This window comes from Odocoileus virginianus, chromosome 32 (genome assembly GCF_023699985.2).
Source record: "Odocoileus virginianus isolate 20LAN1187 ecotype Illinois chromosome 32, Ovbor_1.2, whole genome shotgun sequence".
In the NCBI taxonomy this organism is placed as follows: domain Eukaryota; kingdom Metazoa; phylum Chordata; class Mammalia; order Artiodactyla; family Cervidae; genus Odocoileus; species Odocoileus virginianus.
The window spans coordinates 10,452,917-10,477,688 of record NC_069705.1 but is presented as its reverse complement, the minus strand read 5'-3'; the positions used below and the strand labels follow the sequence as shown (position 1 = coordinate 10,477,688).

General features: G+C 36.2%; 1 protein-coding gene across 10 annotated transcripts in view; it reads left to right on the top strand.

Moving 5' to 3' along the window:
- Window positions 1–24,772, top strand: part of ADAM32 (ADAM metallopeptidase domain 32) — a 154,440-nt gene that overhangs the window by 81,318 nt on the left and 48,350 nt on the right. For all 10 annotated transcript variants that reach the window (XR_011485100.1, XM_070459859.1, XM_070459858.1 and 7 more), the window contains 2 exons: window positions 16,348–16,440; window positions 17,754–17,952. Coding sequence is in view for 9 of the 10 variants with exons in the window: in XM_070459859.1 (XP_070315960.1) it covers window positions 16,348–16,440; window positions 17,754–17,952 (292 nt within the window). In the remaining variant the exon portion in view is untranslated. The remainder of the gene's footprint in view (window positions 1–16,347; window positions 16,441–17,753; window positions 17,953–24,772) is intronic.

The following is a 24,772-nucleotide window of genomic DNA, read 5'->3' as shown; positions in this document are numbered from 1 at the left end:
GTTACAATCTGAACAGTGGGTGATTCTGATTCCCCCATATCACCCTCTTCCATGTTCCCACTGATAACCACTAGTTTGGCGTTTATATCTGAGGGTCTATTTCTGTTTTGTCATATTCATTCATTTTTAAATTTATATTCCACATATAAGTGATAACATAGAGTGTCTTTGTTTGACTTACTTCACTAAACATAATACTGTCTGGTTCCATTCATGTAGTTTAAATGGCAAAATTTCATTCTTTTTTTATGCCTGAATAATATACATATATTATACACATATGTGTGTGTATATACATATATACACATGTATATATATGTGTGCATATATATACACACACATATGTAAATGCATATATATATATATATATGCACACACACACCACATCTTCTTTATCCATTAACTTGTTGACAGACATTTATGTTGCTTCTGCATCTTGGCAATTATAAATAATGCTTCTATGAACATTGGGGTGCATGTGTAATTTTAAATTAGTGTTGTTTTCTTTGGATATATATTCAGGAATGGAATTGCTGGATCATATGGTAGTTTAATTTTGTTTTTCTGTGGAATGTCCATACTGTTTTCCATAGTGGAAAACATAGTGTACAGTGGTTCTTTTCTCCACATGCTCATCAACATTTGTTATTTGTGGTCTTTTTGATGGTAGTAATTCTGACACATGTGAGATGATCTCTCAGTCATGGTTTTGATTTGCATTTCCCTAATGTTTAGTGATGTTGCCACCTTTTCATGTACCTATTGGCATGTCTTTAGAAAAATGTGTATTTAAGTCTCTGCCTATTTTTAAATCAGGTTGTTTTTTTTGATACTAGGGCTTCCCTGATAGCTCAGTTGGTAAAGAATCTGCCTGCAATGCAGCAGACCCCAGTTCAGTTCCTGGGTTGGGAAGATCCACTGCAGAAGGGATAGGCTACCCACTCCAGTATTCTTGGGTTTCCTTGGTGGCTCAGCTGGTAGAGAATCTGCCTGCAATGTGGGAGACCTGGGTTCGATCCCTGGGTTGGGAAGATCCCCTGGAAAAGGGAAAGGCTGCCCACTCCAGTATTCTGGCCTGGAGAATTCCATGGACTGTACATTCCATGGGGTCACAAAAAGTCTGACACGACTTTCACGATACTGAGATTGGTTTTTTGATACTGAGTTGTATGAGCTGTTTACATATTTTCAATATTAACCCCTCATCAACCATATTATTTGCAAACATTTTCTCACATTCAGTAGGCTATTTTTTTCTTTAACCAATAGTTTTCCTGTGCTTTTAAGTTTAATTAGAGCTCATTTGTTTATTTTTGTTTTCTTTGCCTTAAGAGAGATTCAAAAAATGTTGTTGCAGTTAATGTCAGAGTATTCTGCCTAAGTTTTCTTCTTGGAGTTTTATGGTTTCTGGTCTTACATTTAAGTATTTAGTCTATTTTGAGTTTATTTCAATGTATGGTGTGAAAAAATGTTTCAGTTTTATTCCTTAAATGTAGCTGTCCAGATTCCCAGCACTGCTTATTAAAGAGATTATCTTTTCTCTATTATATATTCTTGCCTCCTTTGTTGAAATTTAGTTGACCATAAGTGCATGGGTTTATTTCTAGGCTGTCTGTTCTGTGCCATCGATTTGTGTATCTGTTTCTGTGCCAGTATCATGCTGTTTGATGTTGTCTCTTTGTACTGTAGTGTGAAATCAAGGAGTATGATACTCCCAGCTCTGTTCTTCTTTCTTCAGATTGCTTTGGCTGTTTGGAGTCTTATGTTTCCATACAAATTTTAGAATTATTTGTTTTAGTTCTGTGAAAAAATGTCATTAATATTTTGATAGAATTGCATTGAATCTGTAGCTTGCTTTGGGTATTATGGCATTTTTAGCAACATTAATTCTGCCAGTCCATGAGCACTGTATAACTTTCCATTTGCTTTTATCATCTTCAGTTTCTTTCATTTGTGTCTTACAGTTTTCCTGGTATGGGTGTTTTACCTCCTTAGATTTGTTCTTAGATATTTTATTCTTTTCGATGTGATTCTAAATGGGATTGTCTTTATATTTCTTTTTTGTTAATTCATTATTAGTATACAGAAATGCAACAGATTCCTATTGCTTTAGTATCCTGCATTTAACAAAATGGCAATAAGTACATATCTATCAATAATTACTGTAAATGTAATTGTACTAAATGCTGCAATCAAAAGAAACAGAATGACTGAATGGATAAAAAAATAAGACCTATATATGTACATATACTGCCTCCAAGAGACTCACTTCAGATCTGCCCATGGTCAGCTGCAAAGACACACACAGGTTGAAAGTGAGGGAATCAGAAAAGGTATTCGATGGAAATGGAAATCAAAAGAAAGCTGAGGTGGCAATACTTAATTTTATAAGATAAAACAGACTTCAAAACAAAGACTGTTAGACAAAGGACATTATATAATAATTAAGGGATCAATCCAAGAAGATGTAATGTTTGTAAATGTACATGCATCCGCATAGGACAAGTGGCTCAGTGGTAAAGAATCTGCCTGCCAGTGCAAGAGATGCAGGTCACAAAAGAATCGGCCATGACTTGGCTGCTAAACAAAAACAACTAACATCAGTTCAGTTCAGTTCAGTCACTCAGTCGTCTCCGACTCTTTGCGACCCCGTGAATCGCAGCACGCCAGGCCTCCCTGTCTATCACCAACTCCCAGAGCTTACTCAAACTCATGTCCATTGAGTCGGTGATGCCATCCAACCGTCTCATCCTCTGTCGTCCCCTTCTCCTCCTGCCCCCAATCCCTCCCAGCATCAGAGTCTTTTCCAGTGAGTCAACTCTTCACATGAGGTGGCCAAAGTATTGGAGTTTCAGCTTCAGCATCAGTCCTTCCAATGAACACCGAGGACTGATCTCCTTTAGGATGGACTGGTTGGATCTCCTTGCGTAGGTGCACCTAATTACATAAAGCAAAAATCAGATGTAAGAGGAGACATTGACAGTAAACACAATATTAGTAAGGGACTTTAACACCTCACTTACATCTTCAGATCATTTAGACATAAAATCATTAAGGAAAGACTGGTCTTAAGTGACACATCAGACCAGATGGAATTTATAGATATAAATACAGAGTATTCCACATCAAAGCAACAGAATACACTGTTTCAGCTGCCTTATGACATTCTCCAGGGTAGGCCACAAATCAAATCTCAGAAAAATTTAAGAAAATTGAAATCATATCCAGCATCTTTTCTGACTAGAATGCTATGAGACTAGAAATAAACTACAAGAAAAAAAGTACAAAAAATAGAAACATGTTGAGGCTAAATAATATAGTGCTAGACAACTAATGGATCATGGAAGAAATCAAATAGACTAATGAAAACAAAACACAATAATCCAAAATCCATGCAAAAGAAAAAGCATTTCTGAGGGAAATTTTTAATGATACAAACTTAGCTTATGAAATAAGAAAAATATCAAGCAACCTGATTTTACACCTAAAGGAACTAAAAAACAGAAGAAATAAAACCCAAAGTTAGTAGAAGCAGAGAAATAATAAAGATCAGAGTATGAGTAATTGAAATAGAGGCTAAAAAATTAAAAAGATTAATGAAACTAAGAGGTGATTCTTTGAGAAGGAAGAAGGAAACTGATAAACCTTTAGCTAGACTCATCAAGAAAAAAAGAGAGCCCAAACAATAAACTCAGAAATGTAAAAGGAGAAGCTACAGCCAACACCACATAAATTCAAAGGATCATAAGAGATTATTTCAAATAATAATATGCCAGTAAAATGGGAAAAATGGAAGAAACGTACAAATTCTTAGAAACGTGTATTCTCCTAATAATAAACCAGGGAGAAATAGAAAAGATGAAGAGGCCAATTGCCAGTAATGACTTTGAATCAGTAATAATAGTAATAAAATTACCAACAAAAAATCCAGGACCAGTGGCTTCCTTCACAGGTAAATTCACCAAACATTTAGAGAACAGTTAACACCTGTTCCTAGGATAATAAACAACCATATGTATGTGTCTTTCCCTCAATACTTTTCTGTGTATTTGTCTGTCCTTATGCTAATTACACAGTCTTAACTAATGTACTTTTACAGTAAGTCTTAAAAACATTTTGTGTAAATCAATAAACTTTAGTCCTCTTTTTCAAGATACTTTTTCTATTCTAGGACCAGTTTGTTTTCATATAAGTTGAAGAATTGGTGTATAGTTGTAGGAACTTTGATTTGAACTGTGTTGTATTCATATATCAATTTGAGGGGAATTACCTTCTTACCAATATTAGTTATGCCAATCTGTGCACACTGTGTATCTCTTAACTTATTCAGATCTTCTTTATTTATTTCTTCTATAGATTGCTTATTTTGATAGTTTAAAAATTTTATTTAGCAATTACATCACTAGTATAAAAATTGCAGTGGACTTTTCTGAATTATAGTTTTTATTAGAAGTGCTGAGAGTGACCTTCTTTCCTTTGTTCTTATTTTTGGGGAGAAAGTTTTATGACAACATTAAATATGATATTAGATATAAGCTTTTCTTTTAATAGATGTGCTTTACCATATTCAGGAAAATTTCTGAGCGTTTTTTTTAATTGAATAAATTTGAAGTAAAATATTGTAAGTTTAAGTTGTACAGTGTTTTACTGTAATATATTTATATATGTTTACATATGAATAAACTCCAGGAGTTAGTGATGGACAGGGAGGCCTGGTGTGCTGCGATTCATGGTGTCGCAAAGAGTCGGACATGACTGAGCAACTGAACTGAACTGAACTGATATATTGTTATCTGATTGCTGATGTGGTGATGTTTACTACATTACATAATTATAGGGATTCCCAATTGGGGTCAGTTGCAAAGAATTCACCTGCCAATGCAAGAGACAAAAGAGATGCAAGTTCAATCCCTGGGTCAGGAAGATCCCTTGGAGAAGAAATGGCAGCCCACTCCAGTATCCTTGCCTGGAGAATCCCATGGACAGAGGAGCCTTGCAGGCTACAGTTCATGGGGTCCCAAAGAGTTGGATGTGACTGAGCATGTACACACACACACACACACACACACACACACACACACAATTATAGTACATTTGTTGTTGCTCAGTTGCTCAGTCATGTCCAACTATTTCTGACCTGATGGACTGCAGCATGCCAGGTTTCCCTGTCCTTCACCATCTCCTGGAGATTGCTTGAACTCATGTCCATCAAGTCAATGATGCCATCCAACCATCTCATCCTCTGTCATCCCCTCCTCCTCCTGCCTTCAGTCTTTCCCAGCATCAGAGTCTTTTCTAATGAGTCAGCTCTTTGAATCAGGTGGCCAAAGTACAGGAGCTTCAGCTTCAGCATCGGTCCTTCCAATGAATATTCAGGACAGTTTCCTTTAGGATTGACTGGTTTGATCTCTTTGCAGTCCAAGGGACTCTCAAGAGTCTTCTCCAACACCACAGTTCAAAAGCATAAGTTCTTTGGTGTTCAGCTTTCTTTATGGTCCAACTCTCACATCCATACTTGACTACTGGAAAAGCCATAGCTTTGACTATGTGGACCTTTATCAGCAAAGTAATGTCTTTGCTTTTCAACATGCTCTCTAGGTTGGTCATAGCTTTTCTTCCAAAGAGCAAGCGTTTTTTTAATTTCATGGCTGCAGTCACCATCTGCAGTGATTTTGGAGCCCAAAATAATAAAGTCTGTCACTGTTTCCATTGTTTCCCCATCTATTTGCCGTGAAATAATGGGACCATGTGCCATGATCTTCGATTTTTGAATGTTGAGTTTTAAGCCAGCTTTTTCACTCTCCTCTTTCACCTCATCAAGTGGCTCTTTTAGTTTCTCTTCACTTTCTGCTGTAAGTGTGGTGTCATCTGCATATCTGAGGTTATTGATATTTCTCCTGGCAATCTTGATTCCAGCTTGTGCTTCATCCAGCCTGGCATTTTGCATGATGTACTCTGCATATGAGTTAAATAAGCAAGGTGACAGTATACAACCTTGACGTACTCCTTTCCCAATTTGGAACCAGTCTGTTGTTCCATGTCCAGTTCTAACTGTTGCTTCTTGATCTGCAGACAGGTTTCTCAGGAGACAGGTTAGGTGGTCTGGTATGCCCATCTCTTGAAGAATTTTCCAGTGTGTGGTGATCCACACAGTCAAACTGTAGTCAGTGAAGCTGAAGCATCTTTAGTGCTGTCAATGAAGCAGAGGTAGATGTTTTTCTGGAACTCTCTTGCTTTTTCTGTGATCCAACAGATGTTGGCAATTTGATGTCTGATTCCTCTGCCTTTTCTAAATCCAGCTTGAATATCTGAAAGTTCTCAGTGCACGTACTGTTGAAGCCTGTCCTGGAGAATTTTGAGCATTACTTTGCTAGCGTGTGAGATGAGTGCAGTTGTGTGGTAGTCTGAACATTCTTTGGCATTGCCTTTCTTGTGTGCTTAGTCACTCAGTGGCGTCCAGCTCTGCGACCCCATGGGCTGTAGCCTGCCAGGCTCCTCTGTGCATGGGGTTTTCCAGGCAAGAATACTGGAGTGGGTTCTCATTCCCTTCTCCATGCCTTTCTTTGGGATTGGAAATAAAACTGACCTTTCCAGTCCTGTGGCCATGGCTGTTTTCCAAATTTGCTGGCCTATTGAGTGCAGCACTTTCACACTATCATCTTTTAGGATTTGAAAAAGCTCAGCTGGAATTCCATTACCTCCGCTAGCTTTGTTCGTAATGATGCTTCCCTAAGGCCCACTTGATTTCACACTCCAGGATGTCTGGCTCTATGTGAGTGATCACACCATCGTGGTTATTGGCTCACTAAGATATTTTTTTGTATAGTTCTTCTGTGTATTGTTGCCACCTCTTCTTAGTATCTTCTGCTTCTGTTAGGTCAATACCATTTCTGTCTCTTATTGTGCCCACCTTTGCTTGAAACGTTCCCTTGGTATCTAATTTTCTTGAAGAGATTGCTAGTCTTTCCCATTATATTTTTTCTCTGCTTCTTTGCATTGATCACTTAGGAAAGCTTTCTTATCTCTCCTTGCTATTCTCTGGAACTTTGCATCCAGAAGGATATATCTTTCCTTTTCTCCTTTGCTTTTCACTGTAATAAAGTAGTATTGCCTATATTCATTATATTGTGCAATATATTTCTATGGCTTATTTATTATTTGTTACAAGTTTGTACCCTTGTACCCATCACTCTTATTCCTTTGTCTCCACAACCTCTGGTAATGAGTATTTTACTCTGTTTTTCACAGGTTTAAATTTTTTAGATTCCACATATATGTGATATCACACAATTCTTCTTTTCTCTGTTTGACTTATCTCATTAGCATAATGTGCTCAAGGTTCGTACATGTTGTTGAAAATTGGAGGATTCCATTTTCTTGGCTGAAAAACATTCCATTGTGTATGTGTAGCACATCTTTTTTATCTATTAATCCATTGATGGGTGTTTTGGGTATTTCTATATCTTTGGTATTAAATAATACTGTGATAAATACAGAGTACACATATCTCTTTGAAATTAAGTTTTCATTTTCTTTGGGTATATACTCAGAAGTGAAATTGCTGGACCACATGATAGGTCTATTTTTAATTTTTTGAGCAACCTCCATATTATTTTGCATAGTGGACCAATTGGTCGGACCAATTTACATTCCCACCAACAATATATAAAGCTTCCCTCTTCACCACATCCTTTCCACTATCAGTTGTCTCTTGTATTCTTGATGATAGCCATACTAACAGGTGGGAAGTGATGTCTCATTGTGGTTTTGATTTGTATTTCTTGATGATAAGTGATGTTGAGTGTCTTTTCATGTGCCTATTGGCCATTTGTATGTCTTTTCAGAAAAACATCTAGTTCTGTTCATTTTAAAATTGGAGTGTATTTTTTTTTTGTTATCAGATTGAATAAGTTCTTTATATATGTTTAATATTAACCCCTTATCTGATACATGCTTTGCAGAATTTTTCTCCTATCATGTAGGGTTTTTTTTTCCCCCCATTTTGGTAAGTGTTTCTTTTGAGGTGCAAAAGTTTTTGAGTTTGATGTCCCATTTGTTGATTTTTTTCTTTTGTAGTTTGTCCATGCTGTAGTTTGACTTCATGCTCCAAAATTTATACCCAAGATCAGTATCTGAGGTTCTAACCTACATTTTCTTCTAGGGGTTTCATGGTATCAGATCTTATATTTAAATCTTTGATCCATTTTGAGTTAATTTCTCTGGGTATTGTGAGATAGGAGTCAATGTCATTGTTTTGCATGTGTTTCTCCAGTTTTCCTGGTTGTTGAGAAGAGTGTACTTTCCTCATTGGATATTCTTGACTTGCTTGTTGAATATTAGTATACCATATGTGCCAGAGTTTAGTTTTAAGTTCTCTGTTCCCTTTGGCTGATTGGCATGTCTATTTTCGTCCCAGTATCATGTTGGTGTTTGTTTTATTATATAAGTTTCATATGTACAGCATTCTGATTAAACATCTGATTAAACATTAAACATACATTACAAAGTGACCAGCACCGCAAGTCTGCTTACCATCTAATGCCGAAGGGTTGACTCCCTTCACCCTTTTCTCTTACTTCCTAAACCACTTCCTTCTGGTGACCACTAATCTGATCTCTGTATCTATGAGGTTTTTTGGTTTTATTTAGTTGGCTTTTTTGAATGCTTTGTTGTTTATTAGATTTTATGTATGAATGAAATTATATGGTGTCTTTCTCCATTTGAGTTATTTCTCTTAGTGTAATACTTTCAAGGTTCATCCATGTTGTTGCAAACAGCAAGGTTTCTTTCCTTTTATGGATGAGTAAGTATTCCACTGACTTCCCCTGTGGCTCAGTGGTAAAGAATCCGCCTGCAATGCAGGAGACCCTGGTTGATCCCTGGGTTGGGAAGATCCCCTGGAGAAGGAAATGGCAACTCACTTCAGTATTCTTGCTGGGAAAATCCCAGCAAGGAGGAGGAGGTGTCTGACAGGCTACAGTCTGCAGAGTTGCAAAGAGTTGAACATTACAGAGGGATTGAGCATGAAGTGCTCCATTGTGTATGTATACTATGTCTTCTTTATGCATTCTTCCTTCAATGGACACTTCGGTTGCTTCCATACTGGTGCATGTTTAGTCGCTCAGTCTTGTCCGACTCTTTGTGACCTCAAGGACCCCAAGCCTGCCAGGCTTCTTACATGGGATTCTCCAGGCAAGAATATTGGAGTAGGTATCCATTTCCTTCTCCAGGGGATCTTTCTGACCAGGAATCGAATCTGTGTCTCCTGCATTACGGGTGAATTCTTTACCATCTGAGCCACGAGGGAAGCCCCTTAGGTTGCTTCCACATCTTGGTTATAAATAATGCTGCAATAAACAGAGTGCATATATTTTTTTCTAGTTAGTGTGTTTGTATTATTTGGATAAATACCCAGAAGTGGAATAGCAGATTGTATGATAATTTGATTCTTATTTTTTTGAGTAATCACCATAATGTTTTCCATAGTGGCTGCACCGATTTTTGGTCCTACCAATAGTGGACTAGGGTTCCCTTTTCTCCTTGTTCTCTCCAGCATTTGTTATTTTTTATTTTTGATAATAGTTATTCTAAAAGGTGTGAGGTGATATCTTATTGTAGTCTGATTTGCATTTTCCTAATAATTATGTTGATTATCTTTTCATGTGCCTGTTGTCCACCTCTGTGTCTTCTTTGGAAATGTCTGTTCAGGTTCTGTGTCCATTTTTTTAGTCAGGTTGTTTGTTATTTTGTTATTGAGTTGTATATGTGTTTTATGTATTTTGGATATTAACTCTATAACAGATATATGATTTGCAAATATATTTTCATTCAGTAAGCTGCTTTTTCATTTTGAGATGGTTTTCTTTGCTGTGAGGAAATATTTTAGTTTGATGTAGTCCTGTTTGTTTATTCTGCTTTTGTTTCTCTTGCCCTTCAATTCAGAGAGACAAAAACCTTACCCTTATGAGATTGACAGCAGTTGGATTATTGCCTATGTTTTCTTCTAGGAATTTTATGGATTCATGTCTTATATTCAAATCAATCCATTTTGAGTTCATTTTTCTTTATGGTGTGAGGTAGTAGTCTAGTTTCTTTCTTTTGCATGTGGCTGTACAGTTTTCTTGACACCATTTATTGAAGAGACTCTCCTTTCTCTGTAGTGTATCTTTGTTGTAAATTTATTGTCTGTGCATGTGTGGGTTTATTTTTGTGCTCTCAATTGTGTTCCATTGATCTGTGAGTCTGTATTTGTGCCAGTACTGTTCTGTTTTGACTATGGTAACTTTGTAGGAAGCAAAACATACTGTTTTACTTACTGTAGCTTTATAGGAAATGGTTGTCCCTTGATATCTACAGGAGATTGGTTCTAGGACCCTTAAAAGATGCTAAAATCTATGCATGTTAAAATTCTTTTTATAAATGGCCCATAACCTACCAATATGCGCCTACTATTTTAAATCATTTCTAGGTTACTTCTAATACCTAATACAATGTAAATGCTTTGTAAATATTTGTAAATAAAATGTAAATGCTATGTAAATAATTGCCAGAATGCAGCAAATTTAAGTTTTGCTTTTTGGAACTTTCTGGATTTTTTTTCTGAATAATTTCAATCTAAGATTGGTTGAATCCATGGTGCATAACTCACAGATTTGGAGGACCAGCTGTAATTTGAAATCAAAGAGTGTGAGACTTCCAGCTTTTTTTTTCTTTCTCAAGATTGTTTTGGCTGTTGGGGATCTTTTGTGTTTCCACACACCTGTGGTTTTTATTACTATGGCTTTGTAGTTTAGTTTGAAATTCAGAAGCATGATACCTCCAGGTTTTTTTTTCCCTCAAAGTCATTTTGCCTACTTGGAGTCTTTTGAGCTTCCATGCAAATTTTGGGATTATTTTCTCTATTATTGTGAAGAATGCCTTTAGTATTTTTATGGGGATTATGTTGACTCTGTAGATGGTTTTGTGTCACACTTGAATAATATTAATTTTTCCAATCCATGAACATAGGATATCTTTCCATTTCTTCTTGTCTTCATATCTTTTTAAAAATTTTCTTCAGCAAAGTTTTGTGATTTTCATTAGGCAGATCTTTCACTTTCTTGTTTAAAATTATTTCTAAGTATTTTGTTGTTTTTAATATTGTTGTGAATGGGATGGATTTTTTAAATTTTTGTTGCAGAAGCTTCATTATTTTTATTTTTTTTTTCCATTTATTTTTTATTAGTTGGAGGCTAATTACTTTAAATCATTACAGTAGTTTTTGTCATACATTGAAATGAATTAGCCATGGATTTACATGTATTCCCCATCCCGGTCCCCCCTCCCACCTCCCTCTCCACCCCATCCCTCTGGGTCTTCCCAGTGCACCAGGCCCGAGCACTTGTCTCATGCACCCAACCTGGGCTGGTGATCTGTTTCACCCTAGCTAATATACATGTTTCAATGCTGTTCTCTTGAAACATCCCACCCTCGCCTTCTCCCAGAGTCCACAAGTCTGTTCTATACATCTGAGTCTCTTTTTCTGTTTTGCATATAGGGTTATCGTTACCATCTTTCTAAATTCCATATATATGTGTTAGTATACTGTAATGGTCTTTATCTTTCTGGCTTACTTCGCTCTGTATAATGGGCTCCAGTTTCATCCATCTCATTAGAACTGATTCAAATGAATTCTTTTTAATGGCTGAGTAATATTCCATGGTGTATATGTACCACAGCTTCCTCATCCATTCGTCTGCTGATGGGCATCTAGGTTGCTTCCATGTCCTGGCTATTATAAACAGTGCTGCGATGAACATTGGGGTGCACGTGTCTCTTTCAGATCTGGTTTCCTTGGTGTGTATGCCCAGAAGTGAGATTGCTGGGTCATATGGCAGTTCTGTTTCCAGAAAGCTTTTGCACAACAAAGGAAACTATAAGCAAGGTGAAAAGACAGCCCTCAGATTGGGAGAAAATAATAGCAAACGAAGCAACAGACAAAGGATTAATCTCAAAAATATACAAGCAACTTCTCCAGCTCAACTCCAGAAAAATAAATGACCCAATCCAAAAATGGGCCAAAGAACTCAACAGACATTTCTCCAAGGAAGACATACAGATGGCTAACAAACATGAAAAGATGCTCAACATCACTCATTATCAGAGAAATGCAAATCAAAACCACAATGAGGTACCATTATACGCCAGTCAGGATGGCTGCTATCCAAAAGTCTACAAGCAATAAATGCTGGAGAGGGTGTGGAGAAAAGGGAACCCTCTTACACTGTTGGTGGGAATGCAAATTAGTACAGCCACTATGGAAAACAGTGTGGAGATTTCTTAAAAAGCTGGAAATAGAAGCTTCATTATTAACATATAGGAATGTGATTGATTTCTGTATGTTGACTTTGTATCTTGCCACTTAACTGAAATAATTGAATAACTCTAGTTTTTTGACAGTTCTTTGAGATTTTCTGTATGTAGAATCATACTATCAGCAAATAACCACAGTTTTGCCTCTCTTTTTCTTTGGTTGACTTTTTTTTTTTCTTGCCCAATTACTCCAGCTAGGTTTTCAGGAAAACTGAAGGACTGAAAATACCCAGTTTCAAAACTTAATAAAAACTTTAATAATGTCAATGTAGTAACACACAAAAAATAGACAAAGAGTTTATTAGAACTCTTTGGAGACCTCAGAAATAAAGTTCCAAAAACTGAATAGGCATATTGAGAGTGGGTGTTATTGCCATGTTCTTGATCTTAGGGGAAATACTTTCAATTTCTCTACATTAAGTGTAATCTTAGTTAGCTAAGAATTTTCAATTAAGAATTCATCTTGAATATTGTCAAATATTTCTATTTCTATTGAGCTGATCGTATTAATTTTCTGGGTTTTTTTTTTCTTCTATTAATGTGATGCATTTCATTCATTGCTTTTTGAGTACTAACACAGCCATCATGCAATCTTGAGATTAGCCGCACTTGGGTTATTTTACACACACACACACACACACACACACACACACATGTGATTATTTTAATTTACCATTTTGTTCAGGATTATGGAATGTATTTTTAGAAGGGGATTGTGGTCTGTAGTTTTTTCTTTTTTTGCAATCTTTTCTTCTGATTTTTGTATCAGGGTAATTATGGGCTCATAAAAAGAGTTGAAATATGCTCCCTACTCCTACCTTCTGAAAGAATTTGTTTAAGATTTGGTACTATTCCTGTTTATTTATTGTGAAAGAGCACTCGACAGTAGATTTACCCCCTTAAATCTAACCTCCTAGAAGTTTTATAGTTTTGCAATTTAATTTTAGATTTACGATCCCTTTGAATTATTATTTGTGTGTGTGTGTGTGTGTGTGTGAAATGTGTAGAGTCAATATCTAGAGTTTTTCATGTGAATGCCCAGTTGTTCCAACACCATTTATTGAAAATGCTTTTATTCTCCACTGATTTGCATTTGTTCCATTATCAAAGATTTCATTATCTCTATGTAGGTTAATTTCTGAGGTCTCCATTTTGTTCTAATAAACTCTTTATCTATTTTTTTTGTATGTACTTCAATTCAATTCCGTCGCTCAGTCATGTCCGACTCTTTGTGACCCCATGAACCACAGCAAGCCAGGCCTCCCTGTCCATCACCAACTCCCGGAGTCCACCCAAACCCATGTCCATTGAGTCAGTGATGCCATCCAACCATCTCATCCTCTGTCGTCCCCTTCTCCTCCTGCCCTCAATCTTTCCCAGCATCAGGGTCTTTCCCAATGAGTCGGTTTTTTGCATCAGGTGGCCAAAGTATTGTAGTTTCAGCTTCAGCAACAGTCCTTCCAATGAATATTCAGGACTGATTTCCTTTGTACATACTACAGTACCATAATTATAGTTTTTATTGAATTTTTAAACTAGGTATTTTAAGTCCTTCAGTTTTCTTCCTTCTGTTGCTCCTCTTCCTGCTTTCTCCTCCTCAACATTATGTTGTCTATGCTGTTTTTTGCCTTTCTATATAAACCTTAGAATCAGTTTGACAATGTCAAAAAACAATTGCTGGACTTTTTATTGTAATTGCATTGAACATCAAGTTGTGAAGAACTGACATTTTAACAATATGAAGTCTTCCTATTCATGAACATGAACATGAACATTCTCTTCATTTATTTATACTTTCTTTGATTTTCCTCATCAAGTTTTGTAGTTTTCATCATATAGATCCTATAAGAATTTTTTTCTAGATGTTGTTACCAAATTGAAGAAGTTTCCTCTGTTCCTAGTTTGCTAACTTAAAAAAATTTTTTTTTTTCATTTATTTTTATTAGTTGAAGGCTAATTACTTTACAATATTGTAGTGGTTTTTGCCATACACTGACATGAATCAGCCATGGATTTACATGTGTTCCCCATCCCGATCCCCCCTCCCGCCTCCCTCCAAATCCCATCCCTCTGGGTATTCCCAGTGCACCAGCCCTGAGCACTTGTCTCATGCATCCAACCTGGACTGGTGATCTGTTTCACCCTTGATAGTATACTTGTTTCAATGTTATTCTCTCAGAACATCCCACCCTCGCCTTCTCCCACAGAATCCCAAAGTCTGTTCTGTACATCTGTGTCTCTTTTTCTGTTTTGCATATAGGGTTATCGTTACCGTCTTTTAAAATTCCATATATATGCATTAGCATACTGTATTGGTGTTTATCTTTCTGGCTTACTTCACTCTGTATAATGGGCTCCAGTTTCATCCATCTCATTAGAACTGATTCAAATGTATTCTTTTTAATGGCTGAGTAATATTCCATTGTGTATATGTACCATAGCTTCCTTATCCATTCGTCTGCTGATGGGCATCTAGGTTTCTTCCATGTCCTGGCTATTATAAACAGTGCTGCGATGAACATTGGGGTGCACGTGTCTCTTTCAGATCTGGTTTCCTCGGTGTGTATGCCCAGGAGAGGAAACTAGACCTAGTTTCCTAACATTTTTATAAGTGATTTTAGATTTTGTCAAATGCTTTCTCTACAGCAATTGTGAGGGTCATTGATTTTTCTTCTTTAGTCTATCAATATTATTGATTGTATTAATGGATTTTTGCATAATAAGCCATCCTTTCATGCTTGTGATGAATCCTACTTGGTTGTGTTATGTAATTATTTTTGTACGTTGTTGGATTCAATTTCCTAATTTTTTTTGTTGAGGATTTTTGCATCTGTCTATTAGATCTACTTATTTATTAATCTAGATTTATTTATGAGATCTACAGATGTATTGATATATAATTTTCCTTTCTTGAAATGTCTTTGGTCTTAATATTAGGCTAACACTGGCCTCATAGAACTAGTTAGGAATCATCACATATCAGTGCTGGGAGAGTAATATGTCTGGGATTCCATGGGGTAAAGGCAGTAGAAGCTCCATGGTTAGTGCTTTTCCTGAATTCTGTCATCAGTGCCTTTCCTCTTGACTGATTTAATTTGTATTCGTTCCATATAATAAACCATAACTGTGAGTATTAACAGCTTTCAGTGTGTTCTATGGGTTCTTCCAGTAAATTATAGAAGCTGAGTGTGGTTTGGGGAATCCACTGAGCTTATGACTGGTGAAAATGAGGACACTCTTGGGGACTGTTCTTTCTAACTTTGCAGTGGGTCTAAACTCTACTCACCCCTTTTAAATTTTCTTTAAACTTTATTTATTTTTTTGACTGTGTCCCAAAGAATGTGGGATCTTATGTCCATGCGGGATCTAACCCGCATGCCTTATATTGGAAGCATGGAGTCTTAACCACTTCCTCCAGGGAAGTCCCATACCTACCCCTTTCCCCACCCTGATTTATTGAGGTATCATTAGCAAATAAAAATTGTATATGGCTTAAGGTTTACAGATATACAGTGTGATGTTTTCATATATGTATACATCGTGAAATGGTTCTCACGATCAAACCAGTTGAAATGTCCATCATCTCACACAGTTATCATTAAAACCATTTCTATCTTCTTAGCAAATTTCACCTGTATAATGCAGTACTGTTAACTGTAGATCCTGACAGCAAACTCATTTTATCAATGAAAGTCTGTACCCTTTGACTTGTATCTCCCCTTTCCTCTCACATTTAGGCACTGGAGGTGCCACTGTTCTCTGTTACAATATTTAATTTCTAAAAGAAAAAAGTTGTTTTATATATTTTCCCCATTGTCTAGTTGATTAACAGTAAGTTCCACCATAGTATTTTAATTGTTTAAAAGATGCAAAAATCTCTAAGTGTTGACAGCATGCATATTTCCCCCCCCAAATTAAAAAACTGCAACATAGCTCTTGCCAAAGTTTATATTGTTTCCATGACATACTTTTATTGTGTATTCCACTCATTTGTAGCAATGTGGGCCTGACAACTGTTGTAATCCTCGTACTTGTGTGCTGAAGCCAGGTTCAGAATGTGATAAAGGATTATGCTGCAACAACTGTAAAGTACGATTTTAGTTTATTACCATCTTCTAAGTATAGAATAAAACATGTCTTGGTTATTTTGAATACAGACACTTAGTTATAACTCAAAATAAATGACTTTTCATGTAAAGACAAAAATAAGTTCAGAGTGATGTGTCTAATTTTACGGATTATGATTGGATGTTGAGTCCTCCTTATAATGCTATATTCTCCCTAATGATGCTATTGGTTTTAAACCTTGATTGACAGCTATGACAGAATTCTTTGATGCAGAACATCTTCATTGAAAGGGACTATTTTCATTTATTTATCCAATATTTATATTTTTATTAAAAATGATTTTTTAGGTTATGATGGGTATTTGTGAGTATGTAATTGAAAGATAAAGCAATTTCCCATAAATGCATAAATAATGAAACTCACTAGATATAACACTTTCCAAATGCTGCATGTCAGCACAAAATTTAAACTACGAATTTGTTATACAAAGACCATTTGACTTAAAGGTTACATTTTAGCTTATATGATGAAGATGTTCATTCCTGTCTCCTGTTTTACTTTTCAGCTCTTCCAACATATATGTGACAGATTCATCACATGAGAACCCCTCCATTGAATGATCTGCCACTGGTTCTGTGTTCTTCACTGTAGTTAACTGATATGGTTTCCCCCAACCCTGGAATCTTACCATGGTTAATTCTTTCCTCTGTGATGTTTATAGTATAAACTAGAAGCCATAAATTAAGAAGTATAAGATAAATGCCCAGTTAATGTTCTTTATATAAATTTTAAGAATGCTATACAAGAAAATGTTAATGACCCATAGGATAAGTCAGGAAAAAGTTTACTATTGGGTTCCTTTTTTCCCAAAGACTTTAGTAGTTGAACTGCCTTCTTAGTCATTCTTTGCATTCTATTCTCAGTTATTTAGGTTTCACATTTTCATAGAATTACAGATATTCCACACTTTAAGACTATGGTTTGAATAAGTATATTTTATTTATAAAGTACCTAAATTTCACAATATTCCCTAAAGCAATAATTATCCCAAGCTAAAAGCTACTTTTCCTGCCTTCTAGCGAAAACTTGGGCTCTCATTGTATCATATTTGTAATATACTTTTCCTTGTGCATATTCCTTACCTCCTGTTTTGGTTGATAACATTCAGTTTTTTTCAGTATGATTATTATAATGTTTTATAACAGGAAGGTACTGAGAGACACTAATGAATAAGTACTTCATCAAGCTATAAATGGAATTAGAGCAAGATTAAATATTGGTAAACACAATAATCATATATAATGCTTTACTTTTTATATTTTAATTTCTATTAGTTTATGCAAGCAGGTGCTACATGTAGGCCCATTGCACATCCTGAATGTGATATTCCTGAGGTTTGTAATGGAAGCTCAGGAAGGTGTCCAGCTGATATAACTATACTCAATGGACGGAAATGTGAAGGAGGAAAAGCTTTTTGTTATGATGGAGGCTGCCAAGATATTGATGCACGTTGTGAGAGTGTATTTGGAAAAGGTATTGTTTTGTAACATCTATATAGTTGGTCCTCAATATTTTCATTAACATTACCAAGACAATAGTCAATTAGATATATTTAAATTATTTATTCTGTTTAAAATCTCTTTTTTGGAGAAGGAAGTGGCAACCCACTCCAGTGTTCTTGCCTGGAGAATCCCATGGACAGAGGGGCCTGGTGGGGCTGCAGTCTATGGGGTTGCAAAGAGTCAGACACGACTAAGCAACTAACACACACACACAAAATTTCTTTTTAGTTTTTGAACTTATTAAAAATATGTTTAAGGTGTACAACTTAATATTTTGATATGCATATACATTATGAAATAATTGCCACAGTCATCTGCTTAACATATTGCCTGTATATACCCAGTAATATGCTTGCTGGATCCTAAGGTGGTGCATTTTTGAGAAGCCTGTCTACTGTTTTCCATAATGACTGTGCCAATTTTCACTCCCATCAACAGTATATAAAAGTTTCATTTTCTCCACATTCTTGCTAATACTTATTATCTTTTTCTCTTTGATAACACACTATCCTAAAAGGTGTGAGTTGTGGTTTTGATTTGCATTTCCCTGATGATTAGTGATGTTGAATCCCTTTTCACATATCGGTCATTTGGCTTTTATTTGGAGAAATATCCATTTAGGTCCTTTGCTATTTTTAAATCTCTTTATCTTTCTTATTTAATTATGAGTAGCATATTTTAGAAATTAATCCCTTATCAGCTATATGGTTTGCTAATTTTTTCTCCCATTCTGTAGGTTTCATTTTTGCTTTTTTGCTTATTTTCTTTGCTGAGTTTTTTATTTTGATGCAGTCCTACTTATCTACTGTTGCCTGTGCTTTTATGTCATCCAAAAAATATTGCCCAGATTAGTATCCAAGAGCTTTCTCTATCTCTTTTTTTCTAGTATAGTTACAGTTTCAGGTAAGTTTAAGTCTCTTCAACCACAAACTTTACTGATGCACAATTGACATATAACATTCAGTAAGTTTAAGTTGTACAATTATTAATTTGGTGCTTTTATACATTTCAGAATGATTACCACCATAGTGTTAGCTAAACTTCCATTATGTCACATAATTACCATTTCTTTTTCATGGTGAGGACATTTAAGATATACTTTCCTAGCAACTTTCAGGTATATAATTTGATATTACTAAGTATAAACATCATGCTGTGTGTTAGATTCCAAGAAGTTTTTCATGTTATAACTGGAAATTTGTAACCTTTGAACACCTCCCCATTTTCCCCACCTTGCAGCCTGTGGTAACTATTGCTCTACTCTTTGCTTCCCTGAGTTCAATTAGATTCCACATGTAAGTGTTATCATAGAGTATTGTCTTTCCCTGTCTGACTTATTTCACTTGGCATAATGCCCTCGGAGTCCATGTTGCTGCAAAAGGCAGGATTTCCTTCTTTCTCAGGACTGAATATTTATATCTCATGTTTTCTTTGCTGATTCACACTATCAGGAAGGGGGAAATTTCCCATCCTCATTGCCTTCTCTGGTTCTTTCGCCTGGTCAAATAATTAAAATGACATAACACAGATTAACTGGAGAAATAAAATTTTAGTTCATACATATGAGAACCCCACATACATGAGAGAATTGGAGATCACATAAGAGGTTCAGAGACAGAAAGATAAAATGAGTTGTATGTGCTGTCCTGCACTAAGGAATGAGATAGGGGCCTGGGGCTTTTAAGGACAGGAGGGTCATTCACAGGATGATAAGAAGAGCAGATGTTTGGTAATTATATATTTGCCTTGCCATCCAGATCAGGCCAGTGAGATAGAATTTATCTTTGATATTAAATATGTTTCTGGGGGAAAAAAGCCCCTAATTTAAATTCTTCTAGGTAGTTAAGGGAAGGGTAACTAAAGGATAGCCTTTAGCTCAAAATATGCCAAAGTGGTACATTTTTTAATTGTTTCTTTTTCTGTGCAAAAGCTTTTCAGTTTGATGAAGTCCTACTTTTTATTTTTGCCTTTGTTGCTAATGCTTTTGGTGTCATATTGAAAAAGTCATTACCAAGAGTCATGTTAAATAGATCTCCCCTTGTGTTTTCTTCTAGGTATTTTAAGGTTTCTGTTTTTGCATTTAAGTCTTTATGAATTCATTTTTTTTTTGAGCTATGTGAGGCTGGGGATCAATTGCATTCTTTTGCATGTGGCTGTCCAGATTTCTCAAAACTATTTGTTGAAGAGATTCTCCTTTCCTCATTGAGTATTCTTGACTCCCTTGTCAAATCTTAGTTCAGCATATTGTGGGGGGTTGTTTCTGGGCTCTCAGTCTTATTCTATTGGTCTTTTTGTCTATTCTTATGCCAGTACTATAATGTTTTAATTTCTATAGCTTTGTTATATAATTGTAATAAGGAAGGTGTACCTTAGCTTTGTTCTTTCTCAAGATTGCTTTGGCTATTCAGGATCTCTTGTGGTTCCATGCAAATTTTCAAATTGTTTTTTGTATTTCTATGAAAAACACCTTTGGAATTTTGTTAGGGATTGCATTGAATCTGTAGATGGCATTGGGTGATAAGGACTTCTTTTTTTCTTTAAATATTTATTTGACTCTCTCAGGTCTTAGTTGTGGCACACAGGATCTTTGTTACAACACAGAGACTCTCTAGTTGTGGCACACAGACTAAGTCCTTGCGGTGTGCAGACTTAGTTGCTCTGTGGCATGTGAAATCTTAGCTTCCTGACCAGGGATCGAACCCATGTCCCTTACATTGCAAGACAGATTCTTAACCACTAGTCCACCAGGGAAGTCCCTATATGGATATTTTAGTGATGTAAATTCTTTGACCCATGATAACAGAATATTTTTCTTTTCGTGTCTTCCTAGAGTTCTTTCATGAAGATCTTGCAGTTTTCAGGCTATACATCTCTTACTTGGTTAAGTTTATTCCAAAGTATCATATTGATTTTGATGCTATTGGGAATGGAATTAAAAAAAAATTCAGCTGTTGTTAGTGTACAGAAATTCAATTGATTTCTGTATGTTGACTTTCTTTTTATTTTTAAATGCTTGATTACAGCTTTGGATGAAGTCCAAGTTGCTTCTACTTTATTTTATTTATTTTTTCCCATCCCCATTAACTTCTCTGGTTCTTTTGCCTGGTCAAATAATCAAAATGACAGAAGACAGATTAACTGGAGAAATAAGATTTTAGTTCATACATATGAGAACCCCACATGCATGATTTTAAATAGCTCAGCAGGATTTCTTTCACCATTAGCTTTGTTAGTAGTAATGCTTCCTAAGACTCACTTAACTTCACACTCGAGGATGCCTGGCTTTAGATGAGTGACCACACCATCGTAGATATCTGGGTCATTAAGACTTTTTTGTATAATTATTCTGTGTATCCTTGCCACGTCTTCTTAATCTCTTTTCTTCTGTTAGGTCCTTACTGTTTCTGTCCTTTATTGTGCCCATCCTTGCATGAAATATTCCTTTGATATCTCCAGTTTTCTTGAAGAAATTTCTAGTCTATACCATTCTATTGTTTCCCTCCACTTCTCTGTGTTGTTCACTTAAGAAGGTCTTCTTATCTCTCCTTGCTGTTCTCTGGAACTTTGAATTCAATTGGGTATATTTTCCCCTTTCTCCCTTGCTTTTCACTTCTCTTCTTTTCTTATCTATTTGTAAAGCCCCATTAGTCAACCACTTTGCCTTCTTGCATTTCTTTTTCTTTGGGATGGTTTGTTACAAATCTCTGTCCACAGTTCTTCAGGAACTCTACCAGATATAATCCCCTGAATCTATTCATCACTTCTACTGTATTAAGAATGTGATTAGGATCATACCCGAATGGCCTAGTGGTTTTCCCTACTTTCTTCAATTACAGCCTGAATTTTGCAATAAGGAGCTGTTGATCTGAGCCACAATCAACCCAGGTCTTGTTTTTGCTGATTGTGTAGAGCTTCTCCATCTTTGTCTGAAAAGAATAAAATCAATCTGATTATGGTATTGACCATCTGGTGATGCTCATGTATAGAGTCCTCTCTTGGGTTGTTGAAAAAGGGAACTTTTTTATGACCAGCATGTTTTCTTGACAAAACTCTGTTAGCCTTTGTCCTGATTCATTTTGTTTTCCAAGACCAAACTTGCCTGTTATTCTGAGTATCTCTTGAATTCCTACTTTTGCATTCAAATCCCCTATGATGAAAAGGACATCTTTTTTTGTGTTAGTTCTAGAAGGTGTTGTATGTCTTCAAAGAATCAGTCAACCTTAATTTCTTACGCACAGTTGTTGGGGCATAGACTTGGTTTACTGTAACGTTGAATGGTTTGCCTTGGAAACAAATTGACATCATTCTGTCATTTTTGAGGTTTCACCCAAGTACTGCATTTCAGACTCTTTTGACTGTGAGGGCTGCTCCATTTCCTCTAAGGGATTCTTGACAATAGTAGTAGATATAATGGTCATCCTAATTAAAGTTGCCTATTCCTATATATTTTGGTTCACTGATTCCTAAGATGTTGATTTTCAATCTTGCAGTCTCCTGCTTGACCATGTTCAATTTACCTTGATTCATGGACCTAACATTCCAGGTTCCTATGCAATATTGCTCTTTACAGGATCAGACTTTATTTTCGCCACCAGATATATCCACAACTAAGCATGGTTTCTGCTTTGGCCCAGCCACTGCATGCTTTCTGGAACTATTAATAATTGCCCTCTGTTCTACCCCAGTAGCTCTATCTCCCTTCTGACCTGGGGGCTCATCTTCCGGTGTCATATCTTTCTGCCTTTTCATACTGTTCATGGCTTTTTCCAGGGAAGAATACTGGAATGGGTTGCCATTATCTCCACCAGTGGACCATGTTTTATCAGAACTCTTCACTGTAACCTGTCCATCTTGCGTGGCTCTACACAGCATGGTTCATAGCTTCATTGAAGGTGAAGCAAACCCCTTTGCCACAGCAAGGCAGTGATCTATGAGGGGATTGTGCCTCATAGCATTTGATAATAGGGTAGAGGGAATCTAAATACACCATTTGGACTATGGAAGGGCAAATTCTCTTACTTTGTAGACTTGGTCAGTATACTGGACTTCAGGAAATATTTAACATGCGATTTCACGTTTTCAACATATTGTCCTTTTGGTGTTTCCATATTACCCTGCAAAACCCAGACTAAGCTGAGAGAAAGTCCCTAACATGAGAGAGGGTATTCAAGGGAGAAATTAATAATAGGGCACATTGGTACCTTTAGAAGGAATATTTTACTAATATTTGAATTAGTAAAGATAGGGTTGGATGAAGAATATTCCTAACCTGGTAGTCTCAGATTCACAACTGAACTGATTAGACACCATCAATACTCAGAATAATGTTACCTGACCTCACAGTATATGCATGATCACCTTTGATGAGCTAATGTTTAAAAATTGTAGAAAAAGTAATTAGCCTCCAAATAATAAAAATAAATGAAAAAAAAAGAGGAACACTAGAAAATAAAAACTTTAAAAAGAAATTGTAGAAAGAGATAGAATTAGGTTGAAGGCAAAAAATTCCAATAAATAATGGGGGAAAATATGAAATCATGGAAATGACTGGTAAATAAGAGAAACCTTCTCAAACTTAAAAGAAAATGGAGAAGGATTAGATTGGAATTGAGTGACTAAATAATATCATCTTAATTTTAGTAATAATCCACTAAGGTAGATATTATTACCTACTTTTATATTTTATAGATGGTCAGTTAGACTTAGTATGGTTCATTCTGGAGAAAGTAACTTTGCTAGGTGGAACTCTTAAGATATTCCCCATCATTACTGTGGTATTTTCTTGGAGAATCTTCCCTCTGTGTTGGACGAGAACCAGTGACTATATGGTGGACTATCGTCCCTATGATTAGTTTATATAGAAAATATGAAGGGATTTTAAAGACCTAATTAAGGTCCATAATTAGTCAACTTTGAATCAATCCAAAGGAGATCATCTAAGTGGAGCCTCACCTAATAATATGAGCCCTTAAAAGGTGGGAAATGTCAGAAGATTCTTTGGCTGGCTTGGGAGAAATCAGGTTAGTTCAGTTGCTCAGTCGTGTCTGACTCTCTGTGACCCCATGGACTGCAGCACACCAGGCTTCCCTGTCCATCACCAACTCCCAGAGCTTACTCAAACTCATGTCCATCAAGTCAGTGATGCCATTCAACCATCTCATCCTCTGTCGTCCCTTTCTCCCCCCGCCTTCAATCTTTCTCATCATCAGGGTCTTTTCCAAAGAGTCAGTTCTTTGCATCAGGTGGCCAAAGTATTGGAATTTCAGCTTTAGTATCAGTCCTTCCAATGAATATTCAGGACTGATTTCCTTTAGGATGGACTGGGTTAGATCTCCTTGCAGTTCAAGGGACTCAAGAGTCTTCTCCAACACCACAGTTCAAAAGCATCAATTCTTTGGCACTCGGCTTTCTTTCTCAGATGTCCAACTCTCACATCCATACATGACTACTGGAAAAACCATAGTTTTGACTAGATGGACCTTGGTTGGCAAAGTAATGTCTCTGCTTTTTAATATGCTGTCTAGGTTGGTCATAACTTTTCTTCCAAGGAGCAAGCATCTTTTAATTTCATGGCTGCAGTCACCATCTGCAGTGATTTTGGAGCCCAAGAAAGTAAAGTCTCTCACTGTTTCCATTGTTTCCCCGTCTATTTGCCATGAAATGATGGGACCAGATGCCGTGACCTTAGGTTTCTGAATGTTAAGTTTTAAGCCAACTTTTCCCCCTCCTCTTTCACTTTCATCAACAGGCTCTTTAGTTCTTCTTCGCTTTTTGCTTTAAGGGTGATATCA